This window comes from Monodelphis domestica, chromosome X (assembly GCF_027887165.1).
Source record: "Monodelphis domestica isolate mMonDom1 chromosome X, mMonDom1.pri, whole genome shotgun sequence".
In the NCBI taxonomy this organism is placed as follows: domain Eukaryota; kingdom Metazoa; phylum Chordata; class Mammalia; order Didelphimorphia; family Didelphidae; genus Monodelphis; species Monodelphis domestica.
Window position 1 is genome coordinate 87,520,201 of NC_077235.1, and position 24,680 is coordinate 87,544,880.

The 24,680-nt window shown below is 58.1% G+C and overlaps 1 protein-coding gene across 3 annotated transcripts in view; it reads right to left on the bottom strand.

The window, feature by feature from the left end:
- RAB39B (RAB39B, member RAS oncogene family) overlaps window positions 1-24,257 on the bottom strand; it is a 38,888-nt gene extending 14,631 nt beyond the window's left edge. The window contains exons 1-4 of one of the 3 annotated variants that reach the window (XM_056808864.1): window positions 10,615-10,777; window positions 10,032-10,131; window positions 8,491-8,633; window positions 3,893-4,741 (exon numbers count right to left, since the gene is read on the bottom strand). In XM_056808864.1, the coding sequence (XP_056664842.1) occupies window positions 3,893-4,107 (215 nt within the window). In that variant the 5' untranslated portion in view covers window positions 4,108-4,741; window positions 8,491-8,633; window positions 10,032-10,131; window positions 10,615-10,777. Of the gene's footprint in view, window positions 1-3,892; window positions 4,742-7,089; window positions 8,634-10,031; window positions 10,132-10,614; window positions 10,778-23,734 lie in introns of those variants that run through there. The other 2 variants (XM_056808863.1, XM_016427243.2) reach the window with 2 other exon arrangements.
- Between the last annotated feature and the right edge of the window lie 423 nt (window positions 24,258-24,680).

The following is a 24,680-nucleotide window of genomic DNA, read 5'->3' on the forward strand; positions in this document are numbered from 1 at the left end:
AAGGCCTGGCTTGGAGTCAGGAAGACACAAGTTCAAATTCAGCTGCAAACATTTCCTAGCTGTATGTCCCTGGGCAAGTCACTTCACCTCTGTTTGCTTCAGTTTCCTCAACTATAAAATGGGGGTACTTGTCCAGAGATGCTGTACAGACCAAATATTTGTAAAACATCTGGCACATAGTAGGCACTTAATAAACGCTGACCCATTAGTACTATTATTATGAAGATCAGACCATAGAAACTAGCATTTCTCTAAGACCCTAAAGCAGTGATGGTAAACCTATGGCACAGGTGCCAAAGATGGCAGGCAGAGTGCTCTCTGGGGGCATGCAGACACCCTCCTCCAACCCCTAGAGTTCATTACTAGAAAGGCAGAGAGACTCCGGTAGAGCTGCTCCCCTTCCCCTCTCCACTGTGCCTGAGGAACTTTTTTCATATCCCCTGCCCCACTGCCAGCAGCCCAGTGGGAGTGCACAGTGGGTAAGGGGGGGTGGCTCATAGGTAGCAGAGCTGGAGGGAAGAGGAGGACTTGGACCACCCCCCTCCCCATCTCTACACTCGCTGATGCCATTCCTTACTTCACCCACCCCTCCTTCCAACAGCCCAATGGGAGCCCTTCCTTCCTCCCTTGTGCAGGCTAAGTCTCAGGAGGCATTCAGTATGGGTGAGGGGCATAACACTACATCTTGGGGGGGCTGGGCATGGCACTCCATCTCCAAAAGGTCTGCCATCACTGCCCTAAGGTTTGCTGAACACTTCCCACCCATGGCCTCCATGTGTTGAAATCAGGGAGCCGAGACCCAATTCTTCAGATTCTGCTGCTGGTGGTGGTGGTGGTGGTGGTGGTGGGGTGTGTCTGTGTGCGTCTGTGAAGCTTTGGGGGCCCAGTGGCGCAGCAGGGATTCTATGTCAAAATGCATCTTGCCCATGCTCTTCTAGTCCAGGAGAACCTCCCTCACGTCCAACCCCAGCACCTAAAAGAGTTGCAACGCCAAGGAAGTGCCCCCCCCAGGGAAGCTCGGAAGTGACCAGAGTGGGGGGGCTGGGGAGAAGAAAGGGGCCCAGAAGACATGTGGCGGCTAGTGCAGTCCAGATAGATCAAAGAAGAAAGAGATGAAGCCAGATACCTTAAGGAGCTGACAATCCACTCGTGCACAGGAGAGTCGAGGAGCACAGGCAGGACTTGAGAACTGGGGAGGAGGGGGCTAACTTGGAGCCTCAAAGACTTGGCACTTCAAGAATAATCACTCCAGGGTGCATGGAGGATGGAAAGGCTGGCTGGCCCGAGACAGGGGAGGAATGGGAAAGGGGGTGGCTGTGGTTGGAATCCTGGCTTTGCCACCTGCTGGCTGTAGGCAAGGTCAGTTGCCCCCAAGGTCCCTTTCTGCTTTTCATCAAGGACCCTGCCCTTTTGGTGACTGATGGCCAGCTGTGCCCCTGCATTCCTTCCCACTCCCTGCCAGCAAGAACCCTTGGCTCCCTGCCAGGCCAGTGCCATGTTCTACAGAAGAGGCCCTTTCAGACCTCTCCCTTCTCCGAAATGACTTTCTGCTGGCCCCAGCAGAACCGGAGCTTAAGGAGGGGAGGGATCACTTTGATTTTCTCTTATGTGGCCTGAATCTGAATTTGCTTTGATTGCTCGTGTGAACCTGACATGTTTCTGGGCCTCAATGTGCCTATGTGTAAAATGGGTTTGACTACTGAAGTGCCTTCCAACTTTTGCTCTGGGCCCCCCAACTGAAAAGGGAATTCATGTAGTTGTTTTTCTACATGTCCCCAAGCAAGGTGTGGCTGTCAGGGCAGCACAAGGCACCCTCCATGATTCCTTGGTCCTAGCCCTGGCACACAAGGTTCCGCAGCAAAAATGGCATGGCTGGACACTGACTGATGGCTCTGATGAATGCTCCATCCCCAGTGGGTTAGGGAAGCCAGTCAAGCCAAGAATGGCTTTCCTTTTGAGGAGACTGGGGAGCCCCAACAGGGTGAAGAGAGCTCTGCTCCAGAGAGTGGGGGACAGAGGAAACAGAGGGGGTGGGCATGTAGCCTGGCCTGTTTTAAGGAGGCTTCAAGTGCCATGTGAACATTCTGAAGGGCCTGGACCTGGGTTTTTGGGGGGCCAACACTGGGTACTGGTGCCCAGGGCCACCCACCGGAGATGAACAACTCCTTTAGAAGCTAATAATGTGGGAGCAGCCTGGGGCCTGGAGGATGCCCAAGGTTACAAGGCTAGGATGTCTCCAGGGCCCACTTCCCATCCATTATGGAATGCTGCCTTTCTAATCCAGAAAAGCTAAACCTCAACCAAGATGCCCTGCTCCAGTGGGTGGGGCTCTCCTCATGCTGCCCTGAAGTCACTGCCAAGGCACACAGAAATAGCATGGTCTGGGTTCAAATTGTGACTGAGGGCTCCCTTGTATAGGTCTGGGACTATCCAAAGCCACTTCCTTCCTCTCCCTCAGCCTCAGTTCCCTTCTTTGTAAAATGAGGGACTGGGTGAGCCTGGCCATGGAGTTCCTGCTTGCAGAATGAGGCTTTGAGCCTTCTTCAAAAACAATAGCAACCAAACCAGCCCAATGAATCCTGGGTAAAAGGGCCTTCTCTCTTTCCAGGGCTCAGGGCCCCCTCTGGCGTACACACCCTCCCTAGTTGCCCAAGGTCAACCAGGGCCAGCACCGCCATTTCCTCTCTGGGCCACTTACCTGTTCCAGCCCCGAAGCCGCTGGTGCCCTCCCACCTCCATCTCCCTAGGGCTCTGCAAAGCCCCAGAAAGAGGAGGGACCTGGCGCGGCCTTCCTCTGGGGCCAGAGCATCCATCCATCCATCCATCCATCCATCCATCCATCCATCCATCCATCCATCCATCCATCCATCCATCCATACATCCATCCATCCGGGCATTCTCCTCTCCAGAGCCAGGGCCGGGGGCGGGGGCGGGGGCGGGGAGGGAGGGTGGGGCCCGGGGCTGGCGTCGGCGCTGAGCCGGAGCTTTGTTCATCCATGGGGCGGGCTCTTCTACTGAGCCAATGAGCGGCGGCGGGCCTGTGCCGGGCAAGGCCAGATGTCGGGCCAGATGCTCGACTCTTTCCCAGGTACGCTCAGCCCTGAAGAACGCAGGCCCTCGGGCGCGTTCCCTCTTCCGCGTCCGCACGGCCAGAGCCGGAGCAGCCGAACCTTCTTCCTGGCTGCGGCGGCCTTCGGGCTCGATTTTCGGCAGAGCCGGGCAATAGCCACCTGCCGCTGGGGGAAAGCGAGGTCCACGCCTGGGGGCGGGGCCAAGGTCCCTCGGGCTCCGGCGGTCGCCCAGGATGCTAAAGGCCGGAAACAGCCGACTTGCCTCTGGCCCCCGAGGGTCCCCGCAGCGGGTGGGCCGGCTCAGGGGATGTTTGTGGCCTCAGGCGCCGGTCTCCCTCACTCTGTCCATCGAAAGGCAGGCGCGCGCCCGCTTACGCACACACAAACAGCCAGATCCCCAAGGGGGGACAGTGTAGCGCAGACAAACGGAGAGCGCCCACACTCTCTTGCACGGCCCGAGCTTCCCCGGGCGCACACATGTACACGCAGCCCCGCGGGCCTGGCTTCTCAGCCCTCCTCCCCCTCCCCTCCGCGAGGGCTCTGCAGCAGTCATCCGGTGAGATACAGCCGCGGCCCAACGGCTCAGACAAAGCTCGCCGCTTGCCCTGGGCTGCCCGGTGCCCACCAACCCCAGCAGCGGAGCGCGGATGGGGGGGGAGTGGGCGGGAGAAAGGAGCTTCCTGGCCGCGCCGGAGACCCGAGGGGGGGTTCCCCCCTCCCCCGCAGCTCAGTCCCCCAGCCCAACCCGGCCCCCCTCGCCCCCCTCCGGTGCGCTCCGCCCACTGCTCGCCCCGCCCTCGCCCTCCGGCCCGAGGGCCCACCTGAACCTCTCCTGGCCCGCGGTGTCCCAGATCTGCAGCTTGATCCGCTTTCCAGGCTCGATCTCCACCAGCCGGGAGAAGAAATCCACCCCCACGGTGGGGTCAGAGACCTGCGCGAAGCGGCCCTCGGTGAAGCGGCGGATGAGGCACGACTTTCCCACCGTGGAGTCCCCGATCACGATCAGCCGGAACTGGTAGAGCCAGATGGCTTCCATGCTGGCCGAGCTCAGCCGTCGGCCTCCGACCCGAAGCAGCGCCAGGGTGGCGGGCCGGGCTGCGGGACGGCTGGACGGAGCGGAGGCTCGGGAGGCTGCGGGCGCCCCCGCGCGCGGGCCGCTGCTGCGCGGCGTCGGGGGGGGGGGCGGGGCGGAGCCTAGGCGCTCGGCCTCCCGCGGCCCTGGGGCAGCTGCCAGCGGCGGCTGCGGGCGTCCTCGGCAGGGGCGGCCCGAGTCACGGGCCTGAGCGCCGGCCCACTACCGCCTTCTGGGCGGACATCCCGGGGAGGGGCCCGCTGGCCCGGAGCGGCCTTGTGGGATCGGGCCGGGCTCGGGGTATTCACTGTGCCCACGGAGCGCGGCCTTGGGCGCGGAACGGATCGGGCATCGTCGGGGAGGAGGCGGGCAGAGCTGGAGGCGGCCGGGCACCCGGCCAGGGGCAGAGCCGAGTGGGTTCTGGGAGCGCGCGCGGAGCGAGCGCGGAAAGAGCTCGGGGGGCTTCAGCAAAGAAGGTTGCTGCTCCAGCAGAACCAAACATTCTGACTCATCGTTGGCATCACTCGTTACTGTAATCTCCTGCCTAGCTGGAGCACGGTGGCCCGGCCGCTTACCACATTCTCTGGACGAACTGCTCCTGGAAAAAGCAACAAAGGTCTTCGCGCGTGCCTAGTCGGCCCGGCCGTCCCCCCCCCCCCTCCCCCGCCTCACCCCCGCCCTCGGCTTCTCTCTCCCCTTCAGATCCACCCGAGCCTTGGGGCCTGAGAGGGGCAAAAACTCGTTTTCATGCCAGGACCGAGGCCCTCCCATTGGCGCCCACCCTTCTCCTGCCGGCTGACATGGGGTGGGGGTGGGGGCGGGCCTTGCTCGTCTTCTGGAGGGGGATTGCACGAAAGGATCGCAATGCCCCAAGGAACCCCACCTTCTGGTTTCAATATTTATGAGTTATATGCCTCTGGACAAGTCACTCTGCCGCCCCCCCCCCTAGCCTCAATGGCCTCTTTTGTGAAAAAGGAGAGTGTGAATTTGCTCTCTGACCCCCATGTCAGCAGACACCTAAATGGGGATGGGGGGGAGGGGTTGGCACGGTAATACTCATAGGGAGGGCCCAGATCAAATAGGCTTACTGTCTCCTGAGGGTCCTGAGTTCAAATTGGCCTCAAATGCTTCCTGGCTGGGGGACCTTGAACAAGTCATTGAACTCCCACCCAGTACTGATTCAAGACCGGAGGGAAAGGGTTGAAAAAACAAGAAAAGCCTCTTTGGCAAGTGAGCTGGCAGCCCCAGCCAAGAGGCCAGAGGGCAAAGGCTCCACCCTAGTCTAACAAGTCACTGGGGGGGGGGGAGGTGGCAGTTGGAAGGCTCTCCTGAAGTCTCCAGACTGAGGACGGCCCTCCTAAATTCTGACACCGGACCCCACCCCAGGCACCAACCAAGAGTGCTCCGGCACCATTTCCCTTCCTACTTCTGGCACACTTTGCCAATGCCATGACCCAAGAACTGGGCCTGAGGCACCTGAAGCTGCTGAGAATCAGTTTGGACTGCACAGAGCAGAGAGCTAGATGTGGAAGGGCCCACGAAGGACCATGACTTAGCATGACGTTTCCGTGGAGGCTGGCTCCTTTCACATTTGAGCAGCATTTGCACTTGTGGCCCAGAAGGAACTGGAGCCTGAGGCCCTGCCCATCAATTGATTGTGGTTGGGTGCCATGGCACCCCAGAAAAACCTAGGAAGACTTCCTGTGTTGGGACCTGATGCAGAAGGAGCAAGCACAACCAGGAACACATTGTCCATGCACGGGGAGAGCCACGTGCCTTTGCCACTCTGATCACCATGGTAACCCAACATGAGCCATATGGAAGCATAGGCTGCATGAGAGGGAGACTGAAAATATCCTGGAACCATTGGCCAAAAGAGCTTCTCCACATGAACCACCCAAAGAATAAAGATGGGGAGCTGAGTGATGTTCCCCGCCCCCAGAGCAGGAGCCCTGGGTGCAAATTGGGGTGTCTTCCTTTGCCCTTCTTGTGGGCTTCTTGATTTCACCCCCTCAGCCTTGTTGGTGGGAGGTGGCAGGAGGGAAACTCCCCAAAGCCCTCGCTCAAAACAGACGGAAGAAAATGGAACCCAAAGAAGACTGCCCAGAGCCAGGCCTCAGGGCTTGGCCCCACCCCCAGGAACTGAGTGGATCTGAGGCCATGGCGGACCTCTCAGCAACCAGGGACCAGGCCTGGCCTTGCCCTTTGGAGGGGACTTGACTGCTGACAGTTTCCTCCCTCTCAAAAATCATCCCCAGAAGACTTCCCCAGGGCACTAGAGGCCTTCCTCCCTCCCTGGGCCCCTTTCCTGCTCCAGTGCCCCATGTGCCCGGCCCTGACCTCCTTGTTTCCCACGCCTGGGAGAGGCAGGGGCATGGAGGCTCCGAAGCTCTTCCTGGCCAAGGTACAAGTGCCTGCTGCTCCTCAGTGGCCAAGAACTGGGGGCACGAGATGCTTCGAAGCCCAGCCCCACCATGTTCCCTGGGGAGGGGTCCAGCCTCTTACTTAGTCCAAAGAAGGGAGCGCATCACCCTCTCCTGAGCTCCGGGGAGGCTCTCCTGAAGACCTCTTTGGGGGTGGGGCTGAGGGAAGCAGAGCCACCCCATTACCATTTTACTAAGGAGTCGCTCCGGAACTCAGGCCCCAAAGGCAGAGAAGTTTGCCCACCAAGGAGGCAGGAGAATGACTGAGGCCAAAGGAAGACCGAGCCCAAGTCATCTCTGGGGTCCCCTCCTCCCAGCCCCAGGTAGCCCTAGAAGGTTCTCCTTCCCTGACGCTGAACCTAGAATTCGGAGCTCTTTTGTCAAAGGCCAGGCCTGTTGCTGGCACGGCATGGCACGGCACCCCAGAAAGCTGGATGTGCCTTCCCCAGACAGATGGGGGGAGAGGTGGGCAAAGGGCTAAGAAGCCGGAAGGCAGAGAAGGCCTTCAGGAAGCAGGTGGCACCTGAGGAGGGTGGAAGAGCTCTGAGCCTCAGCGGCTAGCGCGGGATGCCATTGACAGAGAGAGCGACAACAGGAGAAATTGGCTGGGGAGAAGGGCAAAGGCAGGCTCAGAATGCTCCCAGAGGCGGCAGAAACCAGCTGTGTTGGATACCAGTAAGGACAGTACCACGGACCCCGGGTGGGATCACAGATCTGATCCGAAGGGGAAACACACACGCATGTCTTAGAGAGCTGAGGGACGAGAATGAGAGCTTATGTCAGGAGAGGGCAGGCAGAGGGCCCAAGACTAGATCTAGAGCTGAGCGGAACCCCCTGGCCAAGGAAGGCCTGAGGGCATTTCTAGCCCTCCCTGGGGCTCCCCCTTTGCTGTCCCCTTGCCATCTGCCCTGCCTTAACTTCCTGGACCACATTCCCAAAGCCCTCCCAGAGTTCCCTGACAGCTGGGGGTTTCCCCTCCCAAACCACTGAGCAAAATTCCCCCAGCTCTCACCAGGCCTTCGCTATTGCCCAGGGACCTCAGGGCTGGGAAAGAGCTAGGAGAGGGGAGAGGCTAAGAGCTTCTGCGGTGACTCATCTCCCCCTGCCACAGCTCATGGCCCCCCTGGGAGCACTCTTTGTGGGAGACCAGTAAAGGGCAGTGGGCACCCACCAGAGATCAGGGTTCTTGTGCCAGGCCTGACACTAGGGAGCTAGTTGCCTGGGTGCCCTTGGCAAGTCTAGCCTCTGAGGGCATGAGCCTTAGTCCTTTGTGTCTTGGCCTCTTAGACAGAGGGAAACAGCATCTGAAGGCCATGGCTGGCTTCCTCCCAGGGATGGGTTCTTGATGTGCAGCTCACCTGGGACCCTGGCACACCTCACACCTCCCACAGCCCTCCCAGCTGAGAGGGCAGAGAAGGGAAGAAGCCTGTGGCCTCAAGGATGGCTGTGCACAGTCCTGACCTAGGAGTGGCGCTGGGAACCCCAGGAGTCATAATACTCCCCCCCCTCCATTCATTAATCCATTCCACTGCACACAGACAAGGGAGGGGAGCTGGGTTCAGAGTTCCCATGAAGAAAAGATCTTGGGCAGGGACTTGGGTTTCAGTGGGCTTCAGCCTCCATATATATATGGGTCAGCAGGAGGGTGGGGAAGCCAAGAAAGTTCTGGTGCAGTGGGCCACCTCCCCAAAAGCCCGGAGTTCAGGCCACCTCGGCAGGGGCTAGTCTTCCCTGCTCTGTCTTCTGCCCTGGTCAGCTACACGTGCCACTTCGAGGGCTACAGTGAGTGCTGGAAAAGAAGGCAGAGGCTGAATAGGAGAGTCATCGGTAGAAGGAGGATGACCAGAGGTCTCCCCTGATGACTGCACTTCCCTGCCTTCTCTACTCTGCCTGTCCTATCCTTATGTGGGATCTAAGTGTGTACCAGATGAGTTTCCTCTTGTCCCAGTCCCACTTGGCCAAGTCGATCTCTATCTCTCCCATGAAAATATTATATCCCAGAAGGTCATTGTGCCACACGGAGAGGTTCAGCTTCTGGTCTATCAGGGCCATTTTCTCAATCTTGTACTGGAAAACACCCCAGCCACACCCATGGCCAGATGAGAGCAAAGGCACTGGGGCTGGTTCCCCAATGTTGGCCCCCGGACCCAAAAGTGGCCCTTTCTGCTGCCCCTCGCAAGGTCACAGACACCCTTTGGAGGGTCATCTTTCTCCATCCCTTCAGGCAGAAACGAGGACTGAGGAAAGAGGCCAGGGGAGTTGAAGCCTTGAGGACAGGGAACCAGCCAGGTGGGTGGCAGGACGTGGAAGACCCCAACCTGGGAGTGGAGGAGGCAGTGGGGGAGTCTGAGAGCCAAGGAGCTGTCCAGCACCTGGATAAGGGTCTCAGGTGCTCAGAGGGCATGAGGGCTGGGAAGTGGGAGAGCAAGACTGTTTGCCCTGAAGGGGCAGCAGGAAATCCATCACTGCCACCTCTGTGTACACAAGAGCCAGGCCTAATGGGGGAGGGGGCAGAGAAGGGGGGCTGTGCAGGTGCTGTGGAATCCTGGGAAGGGTCAGTTGGTTTTGCTAAACTGTCTCTCCATCTTTTCTCTTCTTCCCTCCTCTCTCCTACTCTCTGTCCTTCCTTCCCTCCCTTTCTCCCTCCTTCCCCCTATTTCTCTCCCTCTCTCCCTTCCCCCTCTTTCCCTCCCTTCTACCCTCCCTTCCTTTCTTTCTCTGTGTCTCTCTCCCTCTGTCTCTGTCTCTGTCTCCCCCTCTCCTTCCCTCTCTCCCTCCTTCCCACTCTCTATCTCTGTTTCTGTCTCCCCCTTCCTTCCTCCCCCTCTGTCTGTCTCTCCCTCCCTCCCTGCCTCGCTCCCTTCTTCCCTTCCTTCCTCCTTCCCTCCCTCCCTCCCTCCCTTCTCTCTGTCTGTCTCTGTTTCTATCCCATCTGTCTCTCTCCTGTATTCTAAGGGAAAGCTCTAGGACAGAGTGTGGACTACATCAGGGCACCTCAGGGGATGATAATACAGTGTTCTGCCCCAAACTTTCAACCCATGTCAGATGAGAGAAGATCAGATAAGGGGAAAGTGTGGGCATCCCAGGGAAATGATGGACTTTGTTAGGGGTCTGTCTCCCTGCTTACTGGCTGTCAGGGACTGCCCACAGGGCCAATGACTGGCCAGCCTTTCAAGCATGCCAGGCAGTCCCCAGTATCGATGGCGGCTCCCTGAGCACCTCACACTGACAGCTGTTCCTTAGCATCTCTGACAATGCACCCCTCTGGCAGGTGGGCTGGCACCCTAGTATCATAGTCCCATTTTACAGAGGGGGACAGCACTCTGTGAGGCCATCTTGGCATGGTGTGGGCTGTTGGCACCCAGGCTCCTGGGTGCCCACCTGGGTCTCCTCCCTGGGGCCAGCTCCGGGCTCACAGGGTTTGGAAAGCCAAGGGGGAAGCCTGAGCCACTGAGCGCTTCCTACCTTCAGCATTTCTTGGAAAGTCGGGTTCACTGTCCTTTTCCTCACTGTCTTCCTTTTACCCAGTCGGGTGCTGTCGGGGATCAGGTAAGTTTTGACATACCTGGAAAGGGAGCACCCAGGGGAGTGGGAAGAGCACCAGGCCTGGGGCATGGCCACAGACACCTGCTCTACCGACAGGGCTTCAGAGTGGGGCAAGTGTATGGCAAGGAGATGCCAGGTCTGTCTGTATGTGTGTGATGTGTGTGTGTTATGTGTAGTGTGTGTAGTGTGGTGGTGGGATGTGTGTCTGTGTGTGTGGTGGGTGTGTGTGTGAGTTTGAGTGCCATGACTCATCCTGGCCCCCTTCTCACAAACCCACCAGTGCACTTAGGCCAACCCAGCAGGTTCCTCCCATCCCACCCCGGATATCAACGGTGATGAAGAACATTCCCCAGAAGGAGCTTCCAGACTGCACAACAACACAAGCCCACAGCTGAAACCCCACGAACCTGCCTGTGGGCCCCAGGGGAAGGGTGCCTGGACTAGGGCCAGGACAGACCAGGGGCCAAAGGCAGAGGATGAAACAAGCTAGGAGGGGACTCACGGGTCAGATCTGCCTTTGCTTCCATCAGCCACTGCCAGGTTCTTGTACTGACACACATAAATCTTGAATTCTCCAAATGTCTTGTCATAGTCCAGAGCCACCCAGACTGCTCCCTGGATATCTGTGGGCCTCAGGTCCCCTTTAGAGCCACTATATATCCTGCCTTTGATCTGGACAAAAGCAGAGGGACCAGCTCAGGACGTCCTCGCCCAGCCCAGGGCCCCCCCCTTCCTGTGTCACTTCTGAAACGGGGGGGGGGGCATTGGATCCGGTGGGAACCAGAAAGGGGAAAGCCTAGGAGGGAGGCGAGTTGGGCTGCTTTTCCTGGCAGTTAGCCACTTCCCTCTGTCCAGCAAGGCTGCTTCTGGGGAGTGGGAGCCCCAAGCTTCCACATGGTGGCACTTACGGAGGATGAGGCCATGTCAGAGGGGCTTTGGGGGTTCGGCTTCTTTGGATCTTGGTCGATCTGGAAGCTTCCTTCACAATTCAGACCGGGCTCCTTCTGTCCAAACAACCAGAGACACTCAACCCTGGGCTGAGATCTCCTGGGCCCAACACCTGGGGAAAAAACACCAGAGACACAAGACAACCACTACCCACTCACTGGAAAGTGTGGAAAGGCAAAATACTTTTTAACCTACGGTCTCAGACTAGGGAGTCTGGAAGGCCAGGGCAGCTCTCCACGGGGGCATCCATCCCACCTGGAACATAACCTACATGACCTGGAGGGGAGCAACTCCTGCCCTTGCCTCTGAGCCTCAGGGAAAATGAGGGAGGCAGACAATGAGCTGTCCACTCTCATCTTGTTCTGAATCTATGATCCTTCGGCCCCAATTTCCAGAGGAGGAAGCTGAGGCAGAGAGCGCCTAGGAACATGGACAGAGCTCTCTCCCTCTCCCTCACTCATGAGTCGGCTCATTCCAACCATTCCATTCCAACCCCCTAAGTGTTGGTCCTGCCCTCTGGGGTAGCCAAGCACAATCAGTCTCATCCCTCTACCATAGGGTGACTCCTGAAACCACTGGGCTGGCTCTTTGTCCTCCCAAACCCCATTGACCTGTCACAGACAGCTCAGACATCACAGCAGATGGCCAGACTGGGCATCCACGGTGCCCAGGTACCCACTTGTGCTGCCCTACAGGGAGCTCTACCCTGCATGACAGCATAAGAATATGGCTCACACTCACCTCTGTTCAGGGTTCTGCTGACAGGGTCCAGTCCAGGCAGAGTCTGCAGAGAGAGTCCAGACTAAGTGACTCAGTTTCCCCCACATGCTTCTGCTGTCTCCCCCCTCACCCTCCAGCCCTCCACGGTCCCTAGCACTCCACTACACGAGAGATTGGAAGTAAATTGGGTTCCAGCATTTCTTTTCCCTGCTGCTCCTGAGTACCCAGCATTCTCTCCCATGGGGGTGGGGAGGACAAAAGCAGGGGGGAGTCTCTGCCCAAGGCAGAAGGGAACAAAGGGTGAAAAGGAGACCTGGGGCCCCTGTTGCTACTTGGGGAGGGGGACAGGTAGAGGGAGTGATTGGTGGAGGGAGAAGGGAGGAACATGAAGAGATAGTCAGAAGCCAGGACCCCTTGCCACCATTCAAATGTAGCCAAGAGGCCCTAAACACCTAAAGCTGAGAGCCCACCATAGCCTGGCTCCGAGAGCTGATGGGTTAGGGTGGAACCTGAAATAGGCCGAGGAGGCTTCAAGAAGCCCACAGTGGGCTGGAGGAGGATCACAATGATAGCAGTGCTGGGGTGATCATTGCCCCGCCTGTCTGCACCCACCATGCCTCCCCCAGGCCCCACACTCGGGCCCCACATCCTCCCTCGGGGACTCCCGGGCACTCCCTCCCATCTGACCTGGCTTCCTGCCTGTCCTCTCCCCAGATGGCCTTTCTCCCCCCCCACCCCCCGCCTTCGGGGACTCTCAGGGGCCGACGTGTCCCGGGGGTCCCCGCGAGCTGGGGGGCTGCACTGGCAGCTTTCCCGAACCACAAAGAGTGCTCCTAGAAGGCCCTGGCCCGAGACACCCGCCCGCCTGTCTTTCCCAGAACGCTCCAGCGCGCTTGGGCAGCAGCCTCTGCTCCAGCCCTCCAGACGGAGGGTGGTGTCTCATCTCAGCGCTGGGGTGGCCCTGGGCCCCTCAGAGCCATGCCGGGGCCCCCAGGAGCCCAGAGGGACTCCGGGGACTCCGAGGCCTCTGTGGGCACTGTGGCCCAGCTCCCCCGCCCAGCTTTCTCTGCTCTCCTGGGCAGAGGCTGCCCGAAGGTTCCTTCAGGAGAGGGGGGGACCTGGGGGCGGGGCGGGGCGGGGCGGGGGTCGAGGCCAGGAGCCCCTGCCTTGGGCTGCCGCTGTGGATCCCCCAGCACTTTCCCTCCCCTCAGGACCAGAGCCTTCTTCGGCCTTCCCTGGTCTGCCTGAGCCCCCAGCACAGAGCCCCCTGGGCCGCAGAGCCCTGCCTCAGCCCCTTCCTCCCCGGTCCAGAGGCCTCACCTCTCTGGGCCTCTGTTTCCTCAGCTATAAAGTGAGAGGGTGGGAGATGCTGCCCTCTAAGGTCCCTTCCAGCCCTCAGCCTCCAGGGAGAGCCTGGAGGGAGTGGGGAGGCCTGGCCCGAGGCTAGTTCTGAATTTCTGCTCAGTCTAGCCAGGCCCTTGGAATGGGCTCTGAGCAGGTCCCGCTGGGCCAGTTTCCTGGCTTAGCTCCCAATAGTGCACTCAGGCTTCCCCACAATGCCCACAACTCAGTAAAATGTTCTCAGCCCTCGGCAGAATCCGGCTGGTCCCACCATTGACCAGAGAGGGAGCCCAGCCAGCTCCCGACCAGAGGCACAAGATGGAGCCTGCCACGTGGGTTCACTCAGTTGCCCCAATTCAGCCCTTCGTGCCCTCCCTCCTCTCCCAGGAGGAGCAGCCCAGGCTGACTCCTGAGCTGGGGAAGCAGAGCAAGCCAGGCAGGCAGGGGCAGCTGGAGCAGTCAAGGGGGAAGGTTCTAGAAGCAGGCGACAGTTGGCAGCATGGCCCCAGCCCATGTGAGCCTGGGGCAGGATGCCCCCTGTGTGCAATCAGCAGAGCCTAGGGGTCATGGAAGCCAGGGGAGGAGGGAAGCAGCCTGCCCCCCACCCCAGGGAGCCGGCCCTGGCCCTGGAGCAGCAGGGCACGAAGGGGGCAGATCCTGGCCTGAGAGGATTCCCCTCCCTTCTGATGCCCAGGAAAACCAGCTAGTCACTGCCAAGGTGCCCACATCTGCACCTTCCCTCGTGGCAGGCTCTGTGTAACAGACCCAGAGAAGATGGGCTCTCCGTCCCTGACTGCAGTCAAGCCTGTGCCAGGTGGAGGCCAGACCAGAGACTGCCCACATCCTGGGCTTGCTACCTCAGGGCTGGCGGGCTGGCAGGCTGGCTCTCTGCCCCTACCTCCTCCCCACCTTGAGTGTGGTGGAAGCTAGAGACAGAGGAGGGCCCCGTGGAGGAGGAAGCTGGAGGCAGGGGGTCTAGACCAGGGTGCCAGGCTTTCCCAGCCCAACCTCCACCTTGTTCTCTACCCAAGTCCTCTACCCCAGAGGGCTCCTTCCCTGGGAGCCTGGAGGGGGTGGGGAGCAGGGGGCAGAGCCTGGGAGCACAGGGAAAGGGAGCAGGTGGCATGGGGGGAAGCAGGGGCAGGAAGATGGAGGAGGCTGTGTTTTCAGAAGGGACAACTGTGGGGAGCAGAAGTAAGAAGAAGGACTACGAACAAGTCACCATAGAAGATCTTTATTTTTCTTTTGGGGACGGGTGAGCTTTTTATTTTTAGAGAAAAGAATGTAAAATAACACATTAAAACTTCAAAGAACATCCTCCATGAGCAATATCTGGGGAGAGGATGACTTTGGGCCTTCTGCTCTTCTGCAATCTCCAGGAAAGCTGCAGGAGGCAGGGAAGGGGAGGGGAGGGGAGGGAAGGAAGTGAATATGATAGTGGGCTTTAGTCCTTCCTAGACCCCAATTATAATGCCCCTGGGTGGATCTGGGCTGAGGGAAAATATTCCTCCCTCTCATCATCCTGTACAAAGCCACCTAGGAGGTTTGGGGATCTTGGGTGCCGGGGAAGAGCTCTAGGTCTTCCATTTTCATTCCTGACTGTTGGTCCTTGAGAGCCGTAGGGGTGAGACTGGCAGTGGGCAGCAGCAGCCACTCCTGGTCTTCTTCCCTCTACCAATCTTCCATCTCTGATTCCAGACAGAGATGCCAGCATGCTCTCCGGTAGGGCAAGGGCCATTGATCTATGTCTGCGGTGCTGATTGTCTGGGAGGACCTGGGACAGCCTTCCTTCATCTCTCCTGTTGCCAGCATCAACAAAGGGCCGATGGAGATATTCGGGAAGTGACTGAGGCTGAGGCTCGTAGACCATGGGGGGCAGTGGTGTGGCTCTTGGGATCTGATCACCTCCTCCACCCAAAGGTGTCCCAAGCAGGTTAGGGAGGGTATGGCTGACCCTGACATAGACCACTGGTGGGGGGATGGTTCTCCCCCTCCCATTTCCTCCCAGGGGAACGCAGCCACCTTCTTGTTGAGATGGAGGCATCCTTGGGTGGGCTCCAGGCAGTGGTTGGGGTCCGGGTCTGCCATCCAGTCTTCTCACTGGAATCTGTCCAGGGGACAGTCGAAAAGGTCTCAAAATGGCCACAGAGTTCATAGGAGGAGAGTGTGGCTGCTGTTCTTTCATCTCCCTCACTGCAGGAGTTTTTAAGACCACCATTCCTATCACAGCCTCCCAGGGAAGGAATGTTGTCTGATGTAGGGCCCCTCAGTCATGACAACCTCAGAACCCCCTCTGCATAGTGACATCCTTCAGGCTTTGTGACCTAACTGCCCCCCCCCCCCACAGGGGTGACCAGTTTGCTGGGCTCAGTCATTTCCTCTCCATCTAGGTGGCAGGAGTGAGGGGGCCATCTGTCTCCATAAACTCAAGTAGAAGGGTCCAGAAACCCACCAGGATTCAAAACAACATTCTCTCTCAAGCTGGTGAAGCTCTTCATCAGGATTGTTTGGTTTTCGGTGCTCTGAACTTCGGTGTCTTTCCACAGGGATGTGACCCAGGGAAGAGGGGGGCAGGGGCTCTCAGCTCCCTGACTCCTCTTTGCTCAGGCTCAGAGGCAACAAGCCATTCTGGAAGACCTCCAGCCTCAGACACTCCCTAGCTGGGCAAGTCGCTTCCTTGCTGTCTGCCTCAGTTTCCCCATCTATTCCCCAGGACACCTCCTCCCTCCTGGACCTAATGAGATCCTGTTTGAGAAGCATTTGGCATGGTCCCTGGCACACATAAGTACCACATAAATGCTGTTACTGTCTAGACCAAACTATGCCTGCCAAATTGGCTCCTCCAGCCTTGACTCGAAGACCCCTCAGCCCATGTCCCACTCCCAAAGAGCTCAGGCTGGTAGAAAGGCTATTGAGCCTCCAGTGCCCCTGCCTGACCACCACATCCAGGGGCTCTCCTCTCCTCTCAGGGCTCTGTTCCTTCCATCATCTGGGGCACAGGCTTTATCATGAATCAAAGGCCCAGGTTTGGGGTTCGGTTTTTCTTTCCTGCCCAGGGTCGTCTCACTGGACGTGAGGGTGGCTGTGCCCAAGCCCCTCAAAGTCAGGGCTGAGGCTGCACTAGGTGTAAGAATGGGTGGACTTTTGCCAGCTGACAATATCAGCTCCCAGAAGGCTGAGGGGGCTGACCATGGAGCACAGGTCAGATCTAGAGCTGGACCCAAGACATCACTTAGTGTTTCTGGTGAGAAAACCAAGCAACTTGGAGAGAGTAAGGGACTGGCCCAAGGTCACCCAGGCACTCTACTACTAAGTAGAGCAGAGCTGAGATTCCAGCCCAGCTGGGCTGATCCCAGATGCAGTCCTACCCTTTCCTCTACATCACAAAGGTGAACATCACTGAGGAGCAGCAGTGGGCCCAGCAGACCGGCTCACACCAGTCTTTGCACTCCAGCTTCTGCACCCCAGGAGAGGCACTCCCTGCACCCCTGCTTCTTCTGCCAGCCCATCTGCAGTTGCCCTTCCACTGGTCACCCTCAAGCTTGTAGCCTCCTCCCCTCTCCAGAGCCAAACTTGTCCTCCTTCCCTTCTCCTAGTTCTCAGCCAATCACAGCTTTGAGAGCAGGAGGGGACCCTCAAGTCCACTTATGCCTCCCCACCCCACCCCTTCATTTTAGAGAATGGGTGCCAGAGAGGGAAGGGGGCCCGAGAGCTAGCCAAGAGCTCAGGCTCCTGATCCTTTGACTTGGAACTCCTAAAACCTCATTCATTTCACCTTCTCCAGGGAGAAGGTCTCCCTGAGCCCTGCTTTGCCAATCACCTGGGGCAGTCCCCAAGCCCCACAACATTCACTGGACCCCTGAGGGAGAAGGGAGTGACAGAAAGAAGACAGCTGGGCAAGTTCATCCCCACCCTGAGCCCTATTCTGGCTGTGGAGATGAAGCCTGCTCACTGACTGCTCTTGCAGGGAAGGCAGCCACAACCCCACTGAAGATACAGGAAAAGGTTGATGCCCAAAGTCCTTGTTCCCATCTCCAGAAACATAAGCTGTTGAGTGGCAATGACACCAAGGAGGGGGCATTGCTTTCTACTTTGCCTCTGTACCCTGAATAGCATGGGACTTTTCCATCAGCCTTGCAGCTCCAACCTTCCATGAGTCTTCTCCATTCCTTAGCTCAGTGCTCAGCACATATTAGGCACTTACTAAATGCTTCCTACCTTCCTTCACTAGTGCTGGACCCTGGGCAGTCTCAGGGAATGCTGGCTGCCTGGGTGCCCAGTTTGAAATCCCCACAAAGGTTCCATGCCTCTGACCATCTTGATGCCCAAGGGCTGTCTTGGACTCTTTCCTCTTGCACCCTTCCTCCACAAGTCTGGCCCTGCCTCTACTTGATTTGCCCTGTCCAGCCCCACAAGAAGTCCAGCTGGGAAGATGCCATCACCTCCTCTTAGGCCATCCTGCCTCCATTCTCTCCTCCCTCCAGTTCATCCTGAGGACTACGGTCAGAAGGTCCCCCCTTCTTTGTGATGAGATCTGCTTCTCTGCTCCAAGCCCTGTACTGCTTCCCGATTGCCTCCCAGGTGGAATCCAAATGTTGTTGTGGCTCCCCCCTCCCCACCCCACCTAGGGGCCCTACTACCTTTCTCAGCCTTCTCTTTGTTGATTCTCCATCTATGGTCCCATTGTGCTGTGCCCAAAAGGCAACTGGCTCTGTTCCTAGGAAGGAACTCTTGAGAAGGATCATGATCCAGTGCCCCCATGTTCAGGCGGTTCCCGAGGCTCGAATGGATCTCCCTCTGTCCAATGTGCTGAATTTCTGTCTGGGGTTTCTGGCCCATTCTAGTGACGCTGCCTTGGCGAAGCTGGTCCTGCTGGCAGCTACTTTCCCTCTCCCTCCAGCCTCAGTCCACCCCCTACTGAGTGGCACCTCCTGGGTGTCCCTGCTTCCTATTTTGGAGAATGGTTATTTGCGATTTACTCCACCTCTAGCTTGGGGCGGCTGAAGCTCCTGAAAAAGAAGAGGTAGAGATGAAGAGAAGGAGGGATATGGGGAGGGATTCAAAAAAAGAGGGAAGGAGAGAGGCAGTTCAGGAAGTTGGTAGGTAGAAGTGGTGATATGGAGGAATGGTGGGAGGTAGTGAAGGAAAGAGGGAAGGGGACAGAGGGAGGGGAGGAAGAGGTGGAGAAAGAGGGATGGCATGAGGAAAGTAGAGAAGAAAGTTTGGAATTAAGGGGGAGAGAGAAATAAGTAGCTAACCAGATAGGATGTACAGTGGGAAGGAGGGAAGCAAGGAGTAAGGGAGTGAGGGAAAGAGATAGAGAGAGGAGTCAGGAAGTAGAGAAGAAAGGTAGAGAAGGAGATAAGGCACAAGGGAGGGTAGTAGGAGGGAGGAGGGAGAAGGGAGATGGGAGGAAGGGAGGTAAGAACATAGGGGGGAGGGAGTGCGAGTGATTGGTAGAGAAGATAGAAATAGGGAGGGACCTTGGAAGGTAGAGAGGTGGGGAGGTAGTTAAGGAGGGAGTCAGGTAGGGAGGAGGGAGGGAAGGACAGAGGGAGAAATGCAGGTAGGGAAGTATAGAAGGACATAAATAGTGAGGTAGGGGATGAGGTAAGAAGTGAGGGAGCAATGAGGAAGGATGTAAGGAGGAAAGTAGGGAGAGATAGGAGAAGGGAGTGGGAGAGGGAGGGAATTAGGGAGGGTTCTTGTTAGGGAGTTAGGTTTAAAAAGAAAGAGGTTGAGATGGAAGTTTGGAAGGAGTGGGGAGGGAGGCAAAGAGGACTGGAGGTTGGGATAGAAATAGAGGGAGGTTGAGAGGGAGGGAGGGATTGAGGAAGGGAGGGAGGGATTGAGGAAGGGAGGGAGTCAAGGAGGCATGGAGTTTGGGAGGGAAGTAGGGATGAGGGGAGGGAGGTCAGGAGATTGGTAATGAGGGAGTAAGGAAGGAGGACTTCTCAAAATAAGAGAGTGATGTTCCTACCAGTGTCCGATGTGGGCTCTCTTCTCCTAGGAAGGGCAATTGGAGGAACCATAGGTATTAATGTCCTCCAGGACTCTGTTCATTCTCTGCACAAAGCTCCCAACTAGGTATGGCCCCCAAACTGACCACACCAGATTGATCAGAGTGAAACTGCCCTGCATCTATGGGCTGAGGACCAACTAATGAGAGGATCCACAGACTTCCAGAATTGAGTGGCCTTGCTAGCAGACTACTGGAGACTGGAGTCTACAAAATAGTCAACTCACTCGTTGCCACACGTGGGTCAATCAGACCCCCAGGGTCCTAGCTAAAGAGTGCTGGGCAGATCCTGTATGAAGAAGAGCCAAAACCAGGAGGGAGACTGACATCCAGCTATCTCCATGGAACTGGGGAAGCATCAAGAATTCTCTCCCTGAGAACTTGATCAAGACTGCTGGGCTCCTACTGGTAGCTGTGTGCTGTGGAGATACATATCTGCCTTCACCACCAAATTTGGAAGCAAAATGGCGACAAAGTGGCCATCCTGTGCACGGATCTGCAAAGGGCTAAGGAAACATGTGTATCTCAGATCTTGTCTCAAGTGAGAGGGTGTTAAGTCGACACGGATGCTCCCTGACCCTCCCTTGCCCCTTTTCCCCCTCACATGAAGGAGGATGGATGGCTACCAGGGCCAAGGGAAGTGGACCCTGACATAAACATTGTTAGAAGGTCCCGGCTTTCTGACCTCGTGAAGCTATGTGTCCCTGTTGTCCACCTTCAGTGCCTTCTGAAGTAGAAATCTTTGCACGCCAAACTATTCTCAGCAAGCCTCAGTATCCATGCTAGGGTACGAGTTGCCAGAAACTTTGAAGCCCTGACCTTGGTAAAATTGCATGTCCCTGGCAGCCAATTGCACCCTCTCCCTGGTTCTCATGAATCTCCTTAGATTCTCAGAGGAATACTCGGCTTGGTGCCTTTGTGACTACTCAAGAGGAGCTCACCAGCTAGTCCTCATCCTGCTGGACAGCGCCCTCTTGGAGGTGCTGGAAGGGATCGAGTTACCTGTGACAACAGCCTTACTGACATCATCCTTGGCAAGCCCTCTGTGACAGGGGCCAGATGGGGACAGAGCCCTAAGGACCAAGGACATCCTCAGAAGGGGAAATGCTGAACTGCTCTCCCTCTGAGTATGATCATGGAAGTTTGGTCTTCTGGTCTCTACTGCTCGTTTTCCCCAAAGCTCCTGGCTCTACTGGAAGTCAGCCCACCCCTCTCACTCCCCAGGCCAGGGCTCCTACTTCTTCCTCTAACACTAATGTGTTAAACATTTTAAACCCTTACCTACTGACTTAAAATCCATGCTAAGTATCAGTTCCAAGGCAGCAGAGTGCAAAGGCTAGGCAAAGGGGGTTAAGTGACTTGGCCAGGGTTACACAGCTAGGAAGTATCTGTGGTCAAATTTGAACCCAGGACCTCCCACCTCTATCCACTGAGCCATCTAGCTGCCCCTTAATAATGTACTGAAATAGCAACCCTAGTGTGTCTACAGTGTTCGTTGGGGAGATTCATCATGTAATTGAGAGATTCATGTAAGACACGTCTGTTGGAGCATAAAGAAGTCAGTCGGTGGGGGCCAGGAGGGAGGGTCACTGGGGAGAGGTGGAGGCAGGTACCACCCTGGTTCTGAAACCTGGACAGTGGCCGTGCCCAGGAGCCCATCTACATAGCAGCAGCAGCCCAGATATGGGGGCATTTCTAGCCCTCCCTGGGGCTCCCCCTTTGCTGTCCCCTTGCCATCTGCCCTGCCTTAACTTCCTGGACCACATTCCCAAAGCCCTCCCAGAGTTCCCTGACAGCTGGGGGCTTCCCCTCCCAAACCACTGAGCAAAATTCCCCCAGCTCTCACCAGGCCTTCGCTATTGCCCAGGGACCTCAGGGCTGGGAAAGAGCTAGGAGAGGGGAGAGGCTAAGAGCTTCTGCGGTGACTCATCTCCCCCTGCCACAGCTCATGGCCCCCCTGGGAGCACTCTTTGTGGGAGACCAGTAAAGGGCAGTGGGCACCCACCAGAGATCAGGGCTCTTGTGCCAGGCCTGACACTAGGGAGCTAGTTGCCTGGGTGCCCTTGGCAAGTCTAGCCTCTGAGGGCATGAGCCTTAGTCCTTTGTGTCTTGGCCTCTTAGACAGAGGGAAACAGCATCTGAAGGCCATGGCTGGCTTCCTCCCAGGGATGGGTTCTTGATGTGCAGCTCACCTGGGACCCTGGCACACCTCACACCTCCCACAGCCCTCCCAGCTGAGAGGGCAGAGAAGGGAAGAAGCCTGTGGCCTCAAGGATGGCTGTGCACAGTCCTGACCTAGGAGTGGCGCTGGGAACCCCAGGAGTCATAATACTCCCCCCCCCTCCATTCATTAATCCATTCCACTGCACACAGACAAGGGAGGGGAGCTGGGTTCAGAGTTCCCATGAAGAAAAGATCTTGGGCAGGGACTTGGGTTTCAGTGGGCTTCAGCCTCCATATATATATGGGTCAGCAGGAGGGTGGGGAAGCCAAGAAAGTTCTGGTGCAGTGGGCCACCTCCCCAAAAGCCCGGAGTTCAGGCCACCTCGGCAGGGGCTAGTCTTCCCTGCTCTGTCTTCTGCCCTGGTCAGCTACACGTGCCACTTCGAGGGCTACAGTGAGTGCTGGAAAAGAAGGCAGAGGCTGAATAGGAGAGTCATCGGTAGAAGGAGGATGACCAGAGGTCTCCCCTGATGACTGCACTTCCCTGCCTTCTCTACTCTGCCTGTCCTATCCTTATGTGGGATCTAAGTGTGTACCAGATGAGTTTCCTCTTGTCCCAGTCCCACTTGGCCAAGTCGATCTCTATCTCTCCCATGAAAATATTATATCCCAGAAGGTCATTGTGCCACACGGAGAGGTTCAGCTTCTGGTCTATCAGGGCCATTTTCTCAATCTTGTACTGGAAAACACCCCAGCCACACCCATGGCCAGATGAGAGCAAAGGCACTGGGGCTGGTTCCCCAATGTTGGCCCCCGGACCCAAAAGTGGCTCTTTCTGCTGCCCCTCGCAAGGTCACAGACACCCTTTGGAGAGTCATCTTTCTCCATCCCTTCAGGCAGAACCGAGGACTGAGGAAAGAGGCCAGGGGAGTTGAAGCCTTGAGGACAGGGAACCAGCCAGGTGGGTGGCAGGACGTGGAAGACCCCAACCTGGGAGTGGAGGAGGCAGTGGGGGAGTCTGAGAGCCAAGGAGCTGTCCAGCACCTGGATAAGGGTCTCAGGTGCTCAGAGGGCATGAGGGCTGGGAAGTGGGAGAGCAAGACTGTTTGCCCTGAAGGGGCAGCAGGAAATCCATCACTGCCACCTCTGTGTACACAAGAGCCAGGCCTAATGGGGGAGGGGGCAGAGAAGGGGGGCTGTGCAGGTGCTGTGGAATCCTGGGAAGGGTCAGTTGGTTTTGCTAAACTGTCTCTCCATCTTTTCTCTTCTTCCCTCCTCTCTCCTACTCTCTTGTCCTTTCTTCCCTCCCTTTCTCCCTCCTTCCCCCTATTTCTCTCCCTCTCTCCCTTCCCCCTCTTTCCCTCCCTTCTACCCTCCCTTCCTTTCTTTCTCTGTGTCTCTCTCCCTCTGTCTCTGTCTCTGTCTCCCCCTCTCCTTCCCTCTCTCCCTCCTTCCCACTCTCTATCTCTGTTTCTGTCTCCCCCTTCCTTCCTCCCCCTCTGTCTGTCTCTCCCTCCCTCCCTGCCTCGCTCCCTTCTTCCCTTCCTTCCTCCTTCCCTCCCTCCCTCCCTCCCTTCTCTCTGTCTGTCTCTGTTTCTATCCCATCTGTCTCTCTCCTGTATTCTAAGGGAAAGCTCTAGGACAGAGTGTGGACTACATCAGGGCACCTCAGGGCAGAGTGTTCTGCCCCAAACCATGGCAACCCTCTGTGACACAAGGCTGGGAAGGAGCCAGGGCTCAGACTCTCCTTGGTGCAGAGGGTTTGACAAGGGAGCAGGGCCGGCAGCAGCCTCCCCCCTCCCCCAGGCAGACCAGTGCCCACACCTCTGGGCTCTCCTCTATGGTCAGGGGCTTTAAACCTTGGCTGCCGCCCCCAAGCACCCCCTGGGCCACCCGCCTTCCCGGAAGGCAACCTCAGACGCAGATGGAGATACCGAAAAGCCCCAAACGCTGTGCCCAGCCCCCAGCGTGGCAGGGAGGAACCTGCACCCTCCCCTGCTGGCTCCCTGCACACAGTTAGGCCTCCCCGAAAGAGGGCAGAGTGGCCCAAGGCGGGAAAGACGGACGCCCGCCCGCCCGAGGGCCTCTCCCTCCCTGCCTCCGAGCCCCGGCAGCAGGCTAGGAAAAGTCGAGGGTGCTGAGCCTGGGTCTGCCAAAGAGCTCAGCTGGGAAGCCTGAACGGGGGGGGGGGGGGGGGGACGGGCGAGGGCTCTGAGGCTGTCCGCGGTCACGGACAGGGAGGGACCCGGGGCCAGCCCAGCCCTTCTCGGAATCCCGTCTGGCAATGCCTAAAAGCAGCCACCCAGAGCCAGACACACAGAGCCACAACAGAAACTGGGGGCTCCTCTCCCCCTCGGGGACCCCCCCCCCCCACGGCTCCAGCCCAGACCCCTCCCCGGGCTGCCTTCAGAACAAGGGATGGCATCAGTACCCCATGCGGTGGTGGCTCATTCCACGGCCTGCCTTCACCCTGGCCAGGGCCGTTGGACACAGCAGCCGCTGTGTTAAACAAGACTCCTCTGCCTGAAGCCCGCCAGAGCGCCTCAATTTCACTGGCTGGGCGGTGACGTCACAATGGAGCCCTCGGCCAATCAGCTCTCAGCCCTGGACAGCTCAGCCTCAATTGTGACCTTGGCCCGAGCCTCCGCGGGGGCAGCAGCAGGCTGGCCCAATCCGTCCTCGGGAAGCTCCTTAGGGAGTGTCACCGGGGACCTCCGTGCCCCGAGCCCCGGGGCTCCCTCAGGGAACACACACAGCCCAGTTAGCCTCTCTGCAAAAGGCAAAAAGCACGTCCCTCCAGAGCCCAGGAGCTCCGCCCCTGCACCTCTCCGCCGGCCCTCCGGCCCGCCTGCACCCCCCACGCCGCCCCCAGGCCCCACACTCGGGCCCCACGTCCTCCCTCGGGGACTCCCGGGCACTCCCTCCCATCTGACCTGGCTTCCTGCCCGTCCTCTCCCCAGATGGCCTTTCTCCCTCCCCACCCCCCACCCCCGCCTTCGGGGACTCTCGGGGGCCGACGTGTCCCGGGGGGTCCCCGCGTGCTGGGGGGCTGCACTGGCAGCTTTCCCGAACCACAAAGAGCGCTCCTAGAAGGCCCTGGCCCGAGACACCCGCCCGCCTGTCTTTCCCAGAACGCTCCAGCGAGAGGGAGGAGCCGGGCCCTTGGTCAGCGGCACGATCGCTTGGGCAGCAGCCTCTGCTCCAGCCCTCCAGACGAAGGGTGGTGCCTCATCTCAGCGCTGGGGCGGCCCCGGGCCCCTCAGAGCCATGCCGGGGGTGCCCAGGAGCCCAGAGGGACTCCAAGGCCTCTATGCGCACTGTGGAACCTGCCAGTGACACCCGGGGCCAGCCCAGCCCTTCTCAGGATCCCATCTGGC